The sequence below is a fragment of the Balaenoptera physalus genome, assembly GCF_965194825.1.
Source record: "Balaenoptera physalus genome assembly, chromosome: 2".
Classification (NCBI taxonomy): domain Eukaryota; kingdom Metazoa; phylum Chordata; class Mammalia; order Artiodactyla; family Balaenopteridae; genus Balaenoptera; species Balaenoptera physalus.
Window position 1 is genome coordinate 102,554,100 of NC_138883.1, and position 18,776 is coordinate 102,572,875.

The 18,776-nt window shown below is 36.3% G+C and overlaps 1 protein-coding gene across 12 annotated transcripts in view; it reads left to right on the top strand.

Moving 5' to 3' along the window:
* The window catches only part of TCF12 (transcription factor 12), a 373,830-nt gene that overhangs the window by 256,252 nt on the left and 98,802 nt on the right, over window positions 1–18,776 (top strand). For 11 of the 12 annotated variants that reach the window (XM_082446357.1, XM_082446358.1, XM_082446349.1 and 8 more), the window contains one exon: window positions 2,828–2,892. In XM_082446357.1, coding sequence (XP_082302483.1) covers window positions 2,828–2,892 — 65 coding nt within the window. Of the gene's footprint in view, window positions 1–2,827; window positions 2,893–3,744; window positions 3,820–18,776 lie in introns of those variants that run through there. The other variant, XM_082446355.1, reaches the window with a different exon arrangement.

Here is an 18,776-nt window from a genome sequence, read left to right on the forward strand (position 1 = left end):
AGACCTAATATTGATCTCTCACTCTGTTCCCTTTTCCACCTCAACAATAAAAAAAAAAAAAAAAAAGATTCCTTACTAGTATATTTGTGTGAAAGTATAACAGTTGTTGCTTAGTTTCAAGTCTTTACTGGTTGTTTGAGATAACGTTTCAGGAAGAATTTACAAGGTAAAAAGGACTTGGTGAGCATTGCAACTATTAATAAGTTGATAGTGTATTGTGAATGACAACTCATTGGCATAGTCTTTTTTTTTAAACTTTATGATATTGGTTTAAAATGTTACTGTCTCCCAATTCTGTCCTGCCAAGTGTATGAGTCATGATTTGTTATTTTTTCTTTTCATAAATTTATTTATTTATTTCATTTTATTTTTGGCTGCGTTGGGTCTTCGTTGTTGCATGCGGGCTTTCTCTAGTTGCGGCGAGCGGGGGCTGCTCTTCATTGTGGTGTGCGGGCTTCTCATTGCAGTGGCTTCTCTTGTTGCAGAGCACTTGCTCTAGGCATGCAGGCTCAGTAGTTGTGGCTTGCGGTCTCTAGAGCGCAGGCTCAGTAGTTGTGGTGCACAGGCTGAGTTGCTCCGCGGCGTGTGGGATCTTCCCAGACCAGGGCTCAAACCTGTGTCCCCTGCATTGGCAGGCGGATTCTTAACCACTGCGCCACCAGGGAAGCCCTATGATTTGTTTTTAAAGGCAACATTTTCTTAAAATTAAAGACATACACTGAGAATCATTTTTGACATTTCATAAACTTGTTTAATGTAGTTGATTAATAAAGTACTACCTGCAAATCATAGATGTGGGCCGTTCTTTATTTTTTCCCAGTGATCTGTCTGCCTGCTGTGGTGTGTTGGCATATCCCTTCAGTCTCTTCCATATTCTTGGTCTGGCAGGGAGGGGTGTGTGTCAGAATTGCAAATGCATAATCCTTTAAGGATTTTGTGAAGCCACATTCCAAGAGTTGAAGTGTAGAATCTAAAACTGTGAGATATCACCTTGACTTTTATAAGCAGTCTTACTTGTGAAGGATATATTTAAAGAGTTAGAAATGTTTTTCTTTTTAATTTCATATGTATATTTTGCAAATTAAAATTCTTTACGTAGAACATCCTACTTGGTGGTGATAATGTGAGGCAACTAGACCACATTAATTAACCTGTTCTCATAAATCAGCGTTTTTATGTGTTGGCATTGCTTCACCTGAAATAGGTGCTTCATCAGGAACAGACAGTAAGTGCTTCTTAAGACATATGCTATAATATCCTAATGGGCTCAGAAATTATACTCTTAATTATTAAAGTGTTTTCTAATAACTAGCTTTGTTATTACAAGAATTATTTTGTATATCTAAAGGTTCAGTAGATGCCAAGTTCAGAGTTGTAAGATTTCTACATCAATTGGCCAGTTGAATACATCAGTGGGGTGCATACATCAATGAAAATGATAGAATATTAGTACATATGTCTCTAAGTTTTTTTAAAATTATGCACCCTATCAGTAAACAATTTTGAGCATCCCATCTATGTGTGCAGTTTTTTAAATTAATAAACTATACATTTTTATATAATCACAAGCTGATATCTCAGTGTATAGTATACAATTATGGTGACTTCATATAGCCTCAATAATTTTAACTATTTTGGATAACTTGTCACATTTAATTGCATTGTGTTTTTTTTTACCCTGAAATGAAGAAAAAGAATTAGCTCTGCCATTGTCATTTGTACTTGTATCTCTATCTTTGATATTAACATCAAACTGTGATCCTTGCAGAAATCTTTTTAAGCAACATGTCTATTTGTGAAAGACTGTTTCGTTTAAAACTATATACTATTTGAAAATTGGCTTTCCTGAACTTACTTAAACTCATGTGTACTGAAAAGCAAACGAGTAAGAACACTGCTGTCAATTGTCAGCACTGTGAGACACCTGCTCTCCCTCTAGAGCTGGCCTATACCATTCCTGATACTTAGCCATCAGCTTTTGAACTGTAAGTATAATCCCAACAGGAATTCTTATACATTTCGGGGAAGAGTATAAATTGGCATGACAACTTCAGAGAAAGGTAATACTTATGAAGTTGAAAGTGTGCATTGTTTAACCCAGCAGTTTCACTTCTTTGTGTCTATCCTGGAGAAACTCTTATGTGTATATAGGACGTGCAAGGATATTTGTTCAAGCATTGTTCATGATAACTAGAAAAAAAAGAAGAAACTGTTTTTCTATTTTTCGGTAGGAGAATAGATCACTGTGGTTTTATTTGTATAATGGGACATTCTATAGCAGTAAAAAATGAATGAACAAAAAAAAAATGAATGAACTAGGTGTTTACTTTTAACATCTATCTCAAGATATATACCATGTAATCCCATTTGTTTCAATGTATTAAACACAAATAGTAATGTATATTGTTTGAATACATGAATATGTACTAAAAGATTCAAAATATACATGGGAATCATATACCAGTTTTATGATAGTGGTTATCTTGTGGTCTGGGGTGAGATGTGAACTGTATCTTTACTGTTTCAATTTCTCAGAGAGAGAAGGAAAGGGGGGAGTGTTCAATCTGAAGCAAATATGGGAAAACATTCTCTCTTGTGGGTATATGAATCATACTATTGGCTCTGTAGATATCTATTCTTTTGAATATTTTTTTTCATTATTTCACATGACTGGAATGGTAGTGAGCTTTTTAAGTCTTATTTATTGGATTTTTGTCTCCTTGTTTCTCATTTGTTCTCTGTACTTCCATGAATGGTCTAGAAGTTGAATTGACTGTGTGTCAGTAAATGAGGATTTTTATATGGAACTATTTTCTTTGTTTTACAGGAAAAACGTCAGAGAGAGGCTCATTTTCCCTGTACAGCAGAGATACTGGATTACCAGGCTGTCAAGTAAGTTAATAAATAACAAAAGCAGTGAGATAATTTTTTAACACATAGATAAAGACTTTAACAGAGGAGGTAGAAATTTTTCCAATTTATTTCACCATTATTTGTGCATTTAATTTGTGACTAAATGTGGTGGGTTTTTAGTAATTAAACATAGTTTCTTTTTTTCTGCTCCTCTACTTAAAATGGTTTCCCTTCCACAGTTCATCAGATTGTCTTTCTCTATCATCAAAGAATTTCATAACTCACCTCCATTTTAACTGGAGGCAAAGTAGCAGTTAGCTTCCTACCCTCTTCCAAAATGCTTATTTCTGAAAATGATGTTTGTTTATTTCCTCATGAAAAGAACAGTGTTGCTGATAGAGTACAAGAAGAACATAAAATTGCTCTGTGTAGCTTGACCATCCTATGTTAAACTTACTTATGTTGGAAGTACTTCATTTCAACCTGTTACCAAACTCAGGTCTAGCTGCTTGCTGAAAATCAATACCCGAGGGGCAGGTGTTGGTAGAAAGGAAGATTGCCTTTAATCAGACAGCTGCCAATCTGGGGAGAAGGCAGACTTGTGTCCCCCCAAAACCAACTCCGAAGGTTCTGCTCAGCCAAGACAGTTTTTAAAGGGGAAAAAAGAGGAAGTAATCTCAGTTAATCATTGAGATAAGGGATCAGAGTCATTGCCATCCCCCACTGCATGTAGTCTTGTTGACTTCTTGTGATCTTTCTTTAGATGCTGTCTTGTTCACAAGTTTGTTCACACAGTTTGTTCATGAGATTACTAAAGGGGAAACTAGGGGAGAGGTCTGGTCATCTGTTAAGTACTTATTCTTCATTTCTTCTTCTTTGACCTATGGGAAGAACCAACAGGTTAGGCAAGGTATTGTGTCATCAAAAGATCTGAAAACTGCTTGGGCCAGAGATGACCAGACCATGGCGAGTGCCTAGTTTAAGGGTAGTTATAATATAGCTTTGCTAAAGTGACAAGACACAAGGGGTTTCCTGTTGAGGGCGGTTTCTTGCAAAGTGCTACTTGCAAATCTACATCCAATTTTTTGAGCTTCCTACAATCTCTTTGACTTGGAAACTTTCTTTCAGCTCTTGCATATTCCTTAGCATGTTGCATTTCTACTAATGGCCATTTTCTCTGCTTCTTTCCCCACATCTTTACACTGAGAATCCTAAACACTCAGTTTGCCTGTAGATTCCCATCAGAATCAAGCCAAAAAGCATACAAAGGAAAGGCAGAATATATTAAATTAGTTTTCCGCTGTCTGCATGCCTTTCATGAGATCCCCCTCCCCTAATTTTAGACATAGGCACTTAACTGTCATACTAACCATATTACTTCATTTAATACCTCTCCCATAATTATGCCTTTCAGAATCAGAATACCTAGGTTCAAATCCCATCTCTGCGAGTTACTGACCTGTGGTTCTAAGACAAGGCATTTAACCTTAAATCCCATCTCTGTATTGACTTATTCATTTGAAAAATAGAATTAGCAGTTTTTCCCCACATACTTTGTAAGTCTCTGAAGGCTAAACTGCGTGTACTTGAAAGGGAAAGTATTTTACAAAATGAATGCATATTTTAAAATGTTTCGATTCATATAACCCACCAAAAAAAGCTATTCTGAGTCCTTAATATTATTCTTAAGAAACCAAAAGATTGAGAACCACTGGTCTAATGTTAACACTACTGCTAAACTTGAGGGAAAAAAAACTATTGTAAGGTCTTTGAAATTACAGCTGCAGCTGTTAAATATTGTTAATGCTTATATTAATTAATGAGTTTTCACGTAACATTTTTTATACTACCTTGGCAGAGGTGTTGCTATTTAGTTAGAATCAGTGATAAGCTCCATTTATGTAATTCTCCAATTTTGCAAAGATGAATCTTAACAGTTTTTACCAGTGATTAATATGTGTTTATACCAGATTTAATTCTCATATCAAAACATTTATTCAAACCTAAATGCATAGCACTCTAATAATAATTGTTATCATTTACTGAGCACTAACTAAGCCAGGCATTGAATTACACATTTAATCTGCCCACCCCCCCCTTTTTTTTTTAGCCATACCCACAGCCCACGGGATCTTAGTTCCCCAACTAGGGATTGAACCCAGGCCCTCAGCAGTGAAAGCCCGGAATCCTAACCAATAGGCCACCAGGGAACTCCCACATTTACTCCTCTTAACAGTACCCATTTTGCAGGTTAGAAAATGAGTGTTCTCCAGAGGTATCAGTAATTTGCTCAGTGCCATACATCTAGCAAGTGGTAAACCTTCTAAACTCATGCTTGATGTTTTTAACCTTGATGTAATTATACTGCAGGTAAGAATCCCTTACCTCCCTCCCATTTTAATTTGTTCAGTCAAGGAGGGGCCTGAGAATTTCTATTTTTAACAAGTACCCCAGGTGATTTTAATTCACATCGACTGGGGATTATGCTTTGAGAAACCCAGTTCCTCTGTATACTCCAAATACAAGCACATATGGAGTATTAAAAAAGAAGAAACTGTAAGATTGCTTTTTAATAATTATTTATCACATGTTGGAGAGATCAGTCAGGCCTAAGGAAAAGAGAACAAGGTTACGGGAACGTATGAAATATAAAATAACAATATTCCTATATACAAGAAGATTTATAGGTATTCATGTCAGGGAAAGATTTGTTTTTGAAGAATTCATGGAAGCAATGCATGAGCCCCAAAGAGAAAGCCCAAAATTCAGCACAGATGAGAGAAGATTATACTGCAACAAGGATAAATAACATCAATGAAGACCAGAGGGCTCTTAAAATAAGTGAAAGTATTCCTTACTGTGAAAGGAACAATGGCTTTGCTATTTATTATTGTCACTTAGCTCTGGCTGTGCTGTAGTTGCCAGGAGAAGTTATGATGGTTCACACCAGCTGATTTGAGGCCTAAGTAGTAAACCCAGGAAATTCAAGAGTTTAAAAAGATGTATCACTCCCACTCAAAGAAAAACCTGTATTCCAAACTGTATTTATTATAATGGGTCAGAGAAGAAAAAAATACACCAAACAATTAATAATTGGCTGCCATTTTATCTTACCTATTCACAAGCAACATAATAATCTTAACCACACAATGATAATAGAAGAAAATATAAATAGTGACTACAAAATTATACCCAAACACCACTTTGAAATCATTTTTCTTCAACAGAATCCCCCAAGGAACATTTAACTCTGCTATTAATGTACATAAAATGCTGCTGACATACTGCAAAGTTCAGACTAATTTAATAATGCCTGATGGGCCTTACTTCATGTTAAGATGATGTAATAATATGTTGCTAAATGAGTCTCCTCATATTACCTTCACGGCAGTGGCATAACTGATGAGCCATTAAAAGGAAGCTGGTGTAGCAGTGTTACTGGAAACATTGATAGATCATTCTGCAATTGAATTTTTTTTGGTTCAACACAGAGCATAGAAGCCAACATCTTTATTAAAAATAGGTATGGGGGGAGGGATAAATTGGGAGGTTGGGATTGATGTATACACACTACTATATATAAAATAGATAACTAATAAGGACCTACAGTATAGCACAGGGGACTCTACCCAGTGCTCTAATGCCCTATATGGGAAAAGAATCTAAAAATGAGTGGGTATATGTATATGTATAACTGATTCACTTTGCTGTACAGCAGAAACTAATACAATACTGTAAATCAACTATACTCCAATAAAAATTAATTCTAAAAAAATAAGAATAATATTAACTGTCCAAAAAAAAACCCCCAATAGGTATTAATACTTCAATAACTGTCACCATGAAGTAAAAAAATCCTTTTATGATTATGGCAGTTTGTATTGCTGCCTCTTAAACAAGTGTTTATTCAAATTTGTGTAAGTTTTTCTCAAAGTCTTCAGCCTAGAAGAGGCAGGGTCTTGTTTTCTCCCCAAGGGACTTAATTTTCATCAGAGTTAAGACATTATACCCTTGAAAAAAATAACAGTTAACTTTAAAAACTCAGTTAACTGTTACTTAGAAATTTACCCATACCATTTGCTTCTTTACCGTCCCCTTTTTCCATTACAGTCAATCTCATTATATACAGACATTTGATAATGATAAAATGATAAAAGTCAATACAGAAGGAAGATAAAACAATGATAAATGTGTATACACCTAATAACAGAGCTTCAAAATAAATGAAACAAAAATCAGTATAATTAAAGAGAGAGAGAAGTTTGCAGTCACAGTTGAAGCTCTGAATACCTCTCTTAGCAGTTGACAGAATAACTAGACAAAAATTTAGTAAAGACATAGAACTAAATGAACCATATAAACTACCGTGACCTAACTGATACTTAAAAATTCTGTTCCCAACAACTGAAGATATAAATCCCTTTCAAGGGTACATGTTACACTCAACGGGATTGAACAATGTGCTCATCTTTAAATCAGTGTCAATAAACTGAAAAGGTTTAAAATCATACAAAGTATTTTTTCTGACCACAAACGAATTAAATTAGAAGTCAGTGAGTTACCTAGAAAAACACCAAATATTTGGAAATGATAGGGCTGTTTCATTTAGACATGGGCATATCTAAATAACCCATGGTTTTAAAAAGAAATCAGAAGGGAATTTAGAAAATATTTCTAACTAAATTATAATGAAATATGATATAGCAAAATGTGTTGGTGCAATTAAAGCAGTGCCTTGGAGAAAATGTGTAGCCCTAAATGCTTGTATTAAAAAAGATCTACAGTACATGACCTGAGGTTCTGCCCTATGAAGCTAGAAAAAGAAGCACAAAATAAGTGGAAGGGAGAAAGCAGTACAAATAAGAGCAGGAATCAGTGTAATACTACACAAATAATAGAAAAAGCTAACAAAGCCAGAATTTGATTATTTGAAAAGACCCATAAAATTAATAAGTCCTAGCTAGACTAATTAAAACAAAGGGGGAGAGAGAAGGAGGGAAAAGAACACCAATTACCAATATCTGAAATGGAAGAGAGGTTATCACTGTAAATCATATATATATTATTAAAAGAATAATAAGGAAGTGTTGGGAATAACTTAATAAATTTGACAACTTTGGTGAAATAAGCAAATTTCTTGAATATTACTTACCAAAAGGGGACAAGATGAAACAGGGAGTTTGAATAACTCTGTATCTATTAATACAAGTAAATTCATTTCAAAAGCTTTTTCACAAGGAAAGCTTGACTGTCATATGGTTTCATTGGTGAATTCTTTTAAATGCTTACGGGGAAAAATAATACCAATCTTACACAAACTATTTTAGAAAACAGAGGAGGAGGGAACACTTTGCAGCTCATTTTACAAGGTGAGCAACACCCTGATCCTCAAAATGCACATGTGGTTTGTACCAGAAGTGAAAGTTTGGCTTAATTGTTGAAAATCAGCCAGTGTAGTTCACACATTAACAGACTTAAGAAGAAAACCATTTCCAAAGATGTAGAAAAAGTATTCAACAAAATCAAATATCCATGATAAAACCTCTCAACAAACTCAGTATAGAAAGCAGCTTCCTCAGTTTGATAAAAAAGACTTGCATGAAAGATCTATAGCTTTTAAGTGTAATTGCATGCTTAAAGGTGAAAGACTAAATGTTTTCCCCCTTATATTAGGAACAAGGTAAGAATTTCCACTCTCATTACCTGAATTTTATGTCCTAGCCAGTGTAATAAGGCAAGGGGAAAAAAGGCATAAAATTGGAAAGGAATAAATTCAGCTGAATTGGCAGATGATATGTCTGTGTACATGAGAAGTCCTAAGGAATCATCAAGAACACTTCTAGAACTAATAAGTACTTTTAGCTATGTCACAGGTTACATAGGCAATCTCAAAAAGTCAGTTATATTTCTATATACTAGCAGTGAACAATTAGAAATTGAAATTATCAAAACAGTATTGTTTAAAATGGGACCTAATCAAACTTACAAGCTTTTGCACAGCAGAAGAAACCATAAGAAAAAGAAAAGACAACCTACAGAATGGGAGAAAATATTTGCAAATGATGAGACAGACAAGGGCTTCATCTCCAAAATATACAAACAGCTCATACAACTCAGCAAAAAAACAAACAACCCAATCGAAAAATGGGCAGAAGACCTTAATAGACATTTCTCCAAAGAAGACATAGAGATGGCCAGTAGGCACATGAAAAGATGCTCAATATCACTAATTATTAGAGAAATGCAAATCAAAACTACAGTGAGGTACCACCTCACACCGGTCAGAATGGCCATCATTAAAAAGTCCACAGGGGCTTCCCTGGTGGTCCAGTGGGTAAGACTCCGCACTCCCAATGCAGGGGGCCCGGGTTCAGTCCCCAGGTGGGGAACTACATCCCGCATGCATGCTGCAACTAAGAGTTCTCATGCTGCAACTAAGAGTTCTCATGCTGCAGCAAAGAGTCCACATGCTGCAACTAAGAAGTTGCATGCTGCAACAAAGATCCTGTGTGCTGCAACTAAGACCCGGTGCAGCCTAAATAAATAAATAAATATTTTAAAAGTCTGCAAATAACAAATGCTGGAGAGGGTGTGGAGAAAAGGGAACCCTCCTATACTGTTGGTGGGAATGTAAGTTGGTACAGCCACTATGGAAAACAGTATGGAGGTTCCTCAGAAAACTAAAAATAGAATTACCATATGATTCAGCAGCCCTACTCCTGGGCATATACCTGGACCAAACTATAATTCAAAAAGATACATGCATCCTCAATGTTCATAGCAGCACTGTTCACAATAGCCAAAACATGGAAACAACCTAAATGTCCATCAACAGATGAGTGGATAAAGAAGATGTGGTACATATATACAATAGAATACTACTCAGCCATAAAAAAGAACAAAATAATGCCATTTGCAGCAGCATGGATGCAACTAGAGATTATCATACTAAGTGAAGGAAGTCAGAAAGAGAAAGACAAATACAATATGATACCACGTATATGTAGAGTCTAAAATATGGAACAAATGAACCTATCTACAAAACAGAAACAGACTCACAGACATAGAGAACAGACTTGTGGTTGCCAAGGGGAGGGAGAGGGATGGACTGGGATTTTGAGGTCGGTAGATGCGAACTATTACATTTAGAATGGATAAACAACAAGGTCCTAATGTATAGCACAGGGAACTATATTCAGTATCCTGTGATAAACCATAATGGAAAAGAATATAAAAAAAGAATGTATATATGTATAACTGAGTCACTTTGCTGTGCATCAGAGATTGGCACAATATTGTAAATCAACTATACTTCTATTTTAAAAAAACAGTATTGTTTATAGTCACATCAAAAAGTATAAAATACAGAAGGATAAATTTAACAAAAGATTATAAGACTTTGGGCTTCCCTGGTGGCGCAGTGGTTGAGAATCTGCCTGCCAATGCAGGGGGCACGGGTTCGAGCCCTGGTCTGGGAAGATCCCACATGCCACGGAGCAACTAGGCCCGTGAGCCACAACTACTGAGCCTGCGCGTCTGGAGCCTGTGCCCCGCAACAAGAGAGGCCGTGACAGTGAAAAGCCCGCGCACCGCGATGAAGAGTGGCCCCCGCTTGCCACAACTAGAGAAAGCCCTCGCATAGAAATGAAGATCCAAGACAGCCAAAAAATAAATAAATAAATAAATAAATAAAAATCCAGCCATACATATAAAAAAATTTTTTTAAAAAAGATGGTAAGACTTCAACAATGAAAACTATAAAATATTGATGATAGAAATCAAAGAAGATCTAAATAAATAGAGACATGTACCATGTTCATGAATTGGAAGACTCAGTATCCTTTAGATGTTAGTTCCACCGGGCTATAGATTTAATGCAATCCCAGTCAGAATTCCAGGAGGCTCTTTATAAAACATTGACAAGATTATTTAAAAGTTGATCTGAAAAGGCAGAGAATTAAGAATAGCCAGAAGAATCTTCAAAAAGAAAGGAAGAAGGACTTTACCTGACTTAAAGACTTCCTGTAAAGCAATACTAATCAAGACAGCGTAGTTTTCTTATAAAGACTGACAAATAGATCATGGAACAGTATAGAGTCCAGAAAGGGATCCATCCCTATATGGGAAATGGTGTTTGATAAGAGCACTCCAGCAATTCAGTAAGAAAAGAAACATCTCTTTTCAATATATGGTGCTGGAACAACTATAAAACAATATTTAAAAAAAAAAGAACTTCAACTCTTAACTTACATCATAGACAAACATAAGTTTGAGATGGATCATGGACTTAAATATGAGCTAAAATAATAAAGCTGATAGGGAAAAAAATAGATTAATATCTTTACCACTTCAAGATAAACAAAAATTTTTTACGGAAGCTATAGAAAGCATAGAACATGGAAGAAAAATTGACGAATTGAACTTAATTAAAATTTAAAGCTTTCATTCATCCCAGAACACCATCAAGAAAAGGAAAAGAGAAGCCACAGAATGGGAGAAGGTATTAGCAACACATATATTTGACAGAGGACTTAAGTGTAGACTATATAATGATCCCTGACAACTCAGTAATAAGAAAGAAGCAGTCCAATTTTTTACAACAGACACTTCACAAAAGACAGTATACAAACGGGCAGTCAGCACGTTAAAAAATGCTCCACATTGTTAGCTGTCAAGTACATGAAAATTAAAACCACAATGACGTGACAGTACACACCTACCAGAATAGCTAAAAATTTGTTTTATTTTTTTTTTAATTGAAGTAGAGTTGATTTACCATGTTGTGGCAATCTCTGCTGTACAGCAAAGTGACTCGGTTATACACATAGAGACATTCTTTTTTTATATTCTTTGCCATTATCGTTTATCACAAGATATTGAATATAGTTCCCTGTGCTATACATTAGGACTTTGTTGTTCAAAATAGCTAAAATTTTTTGAAAGCTAAAGTTAAAATTGCTAGTTGGACTGTAAAATGGTAAATGACTTTGGAAAACTGTTGGGCAATTTCTTATAAAGTTAAGTATGCATCTACTCCATGACTCCACAGGTTTACTTCCAGGTGTTTATCCAAGAAAAATGAAAACATTGTTCACCAAAAGCTTTCATCGAAAATGTTCATAGCATCTTTATTCATTATAGCCTAAAACTGGAAACATCCCAGATATTCATCAGCAGGAGAGTGGATAAATGACCTGTGTTATGTTCATACGTTGAATGCTATTCAGCAATAAAATGGAATGATGTAATGATCTCAGTAATGTTATGCTGAGTGGAAGAGGCCAAATCTCAAAACTACGGTATGACTCCATTTATGTGAACAGCTATAATAGGCAAAACTCTCCTGTGTTGATAAAAATCAAATCAGTGGTTGCCACTGGGAGAAGTGTTCTACTGTGAAGGTAACTCATTTCTGAGATGACAGAAATGTCTTGTGTCTTAATATGCATTCATCAAAGCTGATTAAGTGATACACTTAAGATCTGAACATTTTATTGTATGTAAAGAACAGCTTAGTTTTTAAAAAAATTAAATGAAAAATGTCATTTATAGTAGCATCTAAGAAACTTTATTTAAATACTTAAGAGTAAATGTTAGAAGACGTGCAAGACCACTGAAAACTGCTGAGCAAACAGTTTGCTTGGAGAAATTTTAAAAGACCTCAGCAAATGCAAAGATGTACCATGTTCATGAACAGGAAGACAATATTCTTAAAATATCAGTTCTTCCCAAATTGATCCATAGATTAAATGCAATCCCAATTATAACCCTACCAAGATTCTTTGTGTTTGTATAGGAACTTACAAGCTAATTTTAAAATTTCTTTAGAAAAACAAATGACCTGGAATACCCAAAGCAGTCTTGAGAAGTGAAGAGCAAAGTTGGTGAATTTATGCTACCTGACTCTAACATAAGATGTAGTATAAAGCTGTTGTAATTAAACAGCATGGTACTGGTGTGATTGAGAAATATGACACTGGTATAGAATAGAGCCCAGAAGTACACCCACATTTATGCAGTTCATTTGATTTTCAACAGTATTTGTCAAAGTATTCCAATGGGAAAAGGGAAGATTCTTAATAAAAAGTGCAGTAACAAATGGATATTCATATGGAAAATTATGAATGTTAGTCCTTCTCTTACACTGAAAGCAAAAGTTATTCAAGATGGATCCTAGACCTAAATGTAAAAGCTAAAACTACAAAGCTTTAAGAAGAAAACACAGGAGAATCTCTCTTCAATTAGGGGGTAAGCAAAGCTTTCTTACACAGAATACAGAAAGAAAAAAACTGCAAAAGAAAAAAATGATAAATTAGACTTAATCAGAATTAGACTTCTGCTTATTAAAAAGCATAGGTTAAAAAGAGTAGACAAGCCACAGTCTGGGAGTCAATATTTACAAAACATACATCTGACAAAGTACTAGTATCCAGGATATAAAAAGAACTCCTACAAATCTATAAGGTTACCCAAGGCTTCTCCAATTTTTCTTTTTGTGACAAGGTTAAGTGCAGTGATGAACAAATTTCCAGTCCCTTCTAGATTTGTAATTCTATGATAATTTCAAGAACAGGATCATTTCTAGTTGGTAACATGACTACAAGCTGTTACATAAAAGATACCCATGGTGTAGCTACTTCTCTTTCTTTTTCCTTCCTTCTTCCTCCTCCCCCCACCACCCGCCCAGTAATACTTTTCTCTTAAGGAGGACAGGTTTCCTTAGCCAGTGACAACTAACAATTTTAGAGGTTGAACAGTTACTTGATGGGGTAATTTCTGACAGCATACTTAGAGAAAACCCTAAAGGATGAGACCAGTGGAATAATTATCTAGCCTGAGATATCCGTAAGTATATAAAAAAGTCTTAATTCTGTAGAGGAGGAAAGTTTTCTTCAACCCTCTTAGGGTTCCTGGTTGGATCTGAAAAGCAAACTGACAAAGACAGATTAACAGGAGAAAAGCTTACATATTCATTTAATATAAGTTTTGCATGACACAGAAGTCTTCATCAGGAAATGAAGACCAAAAGAAACAGACCTAGGTACTTTCATGCTAAGTTTGATGAAGAGTAGGCATTATGGATGAATATGATATAGATTAAGAAGTATGAGGTAATTATAAACTGGGGGAAACTTAGTAAGGCCTGTTTGTTAGGATTCTTCTTGACATCCCTTTTTCTTTGGACATAAGGATGCTCCTTTTCTCTGGATATAGGGAAGGCACATCTCACATGAGGATAGCCTGTTTCAGGGAAGAAGGGCTGGGGTGGGGGTGGAGGGCGTCAGAGTGACCTTCCTGGTTCTGTCAGTTTCCCAAACTCCTCAGCTTAAAATAGCTGAGGACTGTTGCTCTGGTGGGCAGAGCTCAGAAAAACTTTAATCTGCTTGACTGCTGATGGGTGGGGCTGGGTTCCCTCCCTGTTGGTTGTTTGGCCTGAGGCAACCCAGCACTGGAGCCTATCTGGGCTCTTTGGTGGGGCTAATAGCAGACTCTGGGAGGGCTCACGCCAAGGAGTACTTCCCAGAACTTTTGCTGCCAGTGTCCTTGTCCCCACGGTGAGCCACATCCACCCCCTGCCTCTGCAAGAGACCCTCCAACACTAGCAGGTAGGTCTGGTTCAATCTCCCCTGGGGTCACTGCTCCTTCCCCTGGGTTCCGATGCGCACACTGTGTGTGTGCCCTCCCAGAGTGGAGTCTCTGTTTCCCCAAGTCCTGTCGAAGTCCTGCAGTCAAATCCCACTAGCCTTCAAAGTCTGATTCTCTAGGAGTTCCTGCTCCCGTTGCCGGACCCCCAGGTTGGGAAGCCTGACGTGGGGCTCAGAACCTTCACTCCAGTGGGTGGACTTCTGTGGTATAAGTGTTCTCCAGTCTGTGAGTCACCCACCCAGCAGTTATGGGATTTGATTTTACTGTGATTGCGCCCCTCCTACTGTCTCATTGTGACTTCTCCTTTGTCTTTGGATGTGGGGTATCTTTTTTGGTGAGTTCCAGTGTCTTCCTGTCGATGATTGTCCAGCAGCTAGTTGTGATTCCTGTGTTCTCACAAGAGAGAGTGAGAGCACGTCCTTCTACCCCGCCATCTTGGTTCAGGGCCACAAATTTCTATAAATTTAAAATAAATTCCTTAAGTATTTCAGATGATTTGCTTTATTTCAGACCTACTTTTAATCAAATATTGAGTTTTGCACTGATTTAATAGGACATATTACACAGATCTGTATCGCACAACATAATGTATTCATTGTATTTTAACATTTTATTAACCAGATTTTGCAATCTTAGTGTTTTATTTTTAATAAAAAGGATCCCTTATTCCCTATGGACTATCGTACCCTTAGAAATTATAGCATTTCCAATTTACAGAAATTTGTTGCCACTTCTCTTTTAAGCAGACCAAGTTCACTTACAATTTAAATGCTTCATCTTTTTCTCATGCTTTTTTCTCACTGGGTAAAAAAATGTCCAAAAAAAAAAAAACTTCACACATTACAAAACTTGCTTAAAAGATAAAGAATCTTATCAATAAGTATTTGCTTATTTTATCATGTATAAGAAACTGGGCCAGGCAACAGAAAAAAAGAATTAGTATCAGTCTTCAGGAAACTTACATTCTAGTTGGGAAGACCAACAGTGTACACACAGAAAATTAACTAAAATGATAAGGTGATCCATATTAAATCTCAAGTAGCACAAATGTAAGTTAGAACTCAGAAGAGAGAGAAATGAATGTGATTTTGATACAGAGAAGATTTTGCAAAGGAAGTACAGAACACTGAGATCTTGGAGGATGGGTAAAATTTGACAGAGTAGACAGGAGAACATCTTGGGGAAGGAGAACATATGACTAATAAAATAGAAGCAGTAGTATTCAGCACATCTTACTGCTTCTTCCTTAATTTTCTCCCACCAAAAGTATCAGCTTTGTGAAGGCACCATCAGTGGCTGCTTGTTTGTTGTATTTCCAGCGCCTCGCTCTGTGCCTGACAAATAGAAGCTATCAATGAATACCTTTTTTTTTTTTTTTTAATTAGAGTATAGTTGCTTTATAATGTTGTGTTAGTTTCTGCTGTACAACAAAGTGAATCAATTGTATGTATACATATATCCCCTCCCTCTCGGACCTCCCTCCCACCCCACCCCCCATCCCGGTTACCACAATGAACACCTTTTGAATGAATGTATTTGGAATGAAAAAAGAAGTGAATGTGTATTCTAGGAATAGTAGCATTTTAACTTGGCTTGAATGGAATATTTATTTAGGGAAACAGTGTGAGATGTGTGAACTGTAAGGATGATGCTTGGATACCTAAACAAAGAGTTTATGTTTTATCCTGTAAGGGTTTGGGATTGGACACGAGGCATGATAAAAAATACAGGTGTTTCTTAGAAAAGTTAAACTTTAGTTTACGATTTGCTAGAGAATTTATAAACTGGTGACAAGGAAACTATTTGAAATGGTATTGCTCTAGGCTACATATCAAGAACAGTGGGATAGGTAGCTTAGACAGATCTTAGTTATATAACAACAGCACATTGCAGGTGTTAAGAGATAATTTTTTAAAAATAAAATCATGACTGTCCTATAGCTATAAAAATGAACATGTATATAGATTGTATCTCATCAGTGAAGAAATCTGTAAGGTGTTAGAACCAGTTCAAAGGAGAATCCAAAAACAGACACATTCATAGATCAAAATTATGGAAATTAATATTCAAACAGAGAGGCAAAACATTTTTTTTTTTTCCTTTGGAGCAGGGTGGTAGAGGTATTGAGGGTGGGGAAAGGTCTTTCATCCCTTTACTGGACAGAATTTTTTTTCAGATGTACGTATAAGAATTATTTTTCATTGCTACTAGTTGTCTACAATTTAGAGAGTTGTAAAATAGCTCCCATAGAATGAGAATCAGGTAACCTAGAAAGGTATGCTGTAGACCAGTGGTCAGCAAACTGTGGCTGCCAGCCAAATATCTCAACCCCTTGAATGATTTTATTAGAACATACCCATGTTCATTCATTTATGTATTGGCTATGGCTTCTTTCTTGCTACAAAAATGGAATTGAGTAGTTACAAAGAGACAATATGGCCCACAAAGCTTAAATGTTTTCTATCTGGCCCTTAACTGAACTGACCGTACTCCAGGTAATGCATAATATTCCATCAAAGCATGATTTTTTTCCAACGCAGGTATGTGTTTCTGACAATTAAGAGAATCAGGGTTTTCATATGCAGCGAATCCTAAACTAACCTGATGTTTCCCCAGGATGATTAATTAAAGCTAGTTGTTTTAAACAGCAGTTGGGATATTTCTTTACATAACAACAAACCTAATGATAGAGACCTTAGCTTTAGGCTAAATTATTAGAATACAATATTTAGAGCCAGGAAGCTGATGTTGTATACCATTCTGAGCAAATGTATTTCTAAACAGGCATAATCGCCTGTTAGAAATACATTTTACTATTTGCAGATAGTAAAGTAACTTGCAACTCCAGCATATAGAGAATGATTGAAGGACAGAGGGCTATTTAGTTTTAAGAAAGGAGGACACCAGTAACTTGAGAAGCATCTTCAAATATTTGAAGCATAATTTGGGTTGTTCTATAACTTTTAAGGTTAAAACTTTGGGCAATATGTAGGAGTTAAGCAATTCTGATTTTAACGTAGTATAAGAAGGAATATTCTCCTAGTATAGAGGATGGAATATTCAACCTTGGTAAATAGTGACTTCCCTCTTAGTGGCTATGTTTGAGTAGAAGCTAGACATTCACTTTATTGGAATTTTTATACTAGAGGGATTAGAGCATCTGTTGTTTGATTGAAATAACAGACCTTATTGAAGTTTTCTTCTAATTCCATGAGCTCTTTAGTGACAAGTAAAAAGCTTTTCAGGAGGTGTTGATGATCCATCTGAGGTTGGAGACCAGAAATTACTATTGATATTCATCTATATGGTTTTATACATGTTTTAATTTCCCCAGCAATATTGATTCATGAATGTTATCATTTTGTCAGTAGACCAGTAGTTTAAAGCATATACAGTGGTAAGGAGTGGGAATTTTAGACTCTCCGCTTGGACTGGGTTGTTATTTGGTCCAAACCAGAGCTTTCTCTTTTTATCAAACCAACAATTATTGAATTTCTAATCTTGTTTTTCCTTTTCTGATGCCAATTTTTAGGTTCCTCTAGCCAGTTTTTCTGAGTTATCTTTTGGGGGAGTATCCCTTTGGACCATGACAGAGATTTGGCTGCTGCTGGTGCCTTTGAGGGCAGCATTTCTTTTGGAAATACCAACAAGGTGATTTCCCTCAGCCTCCAGCAAGTCAAGTTTAGAATGCCCCATAATCTTTTTTTTTTTTTTTATAGCTACTTTATTTATTTATTTATTTTTAGCTGTGTTGGGTCTTCGTTTCGTGCGAGGGCTTTCTCTAGTTGCAGCAAGCGGGGGCCACTCTTCATCGGGGTGCGCAGGCCTCTCACTATCGCGGCCCCTCCCGTTGTGGAGCACAGGCTCCAGACGCGCAGGCTCAGCAGTTGTGGCTCACGGGCCCAGTTGCTCCGCGGCATGTGGGATCCTCCCCGACCAGGGATGGAACCCGTGTCCCCTGCATTGGCAGGCAGACTCTCAACCAGTGCGCCACCAGGGAAGCCCCCCCATAATCTTAATAATAGCTAAAGTGGCAGGTAAAAGTATTACATCTAATAATTTTAAATTTTATTTAAATTTTTAAAAATTTTAATTTTATTTCTGCTGAAAGTAAGAAAGCCATGTTGCTTCCACAACACTTGAAAATCATGAGCTACTCTGAGAAGCATATCTACTGTCAGTATAAATATTGGCAAACTTTGTCCTTGGCTAAAGTACAAGCCCACGTAAGAGCATATAATTCAGCCTGTTGGGCCTAAACAGAAGGGAATAGGTTC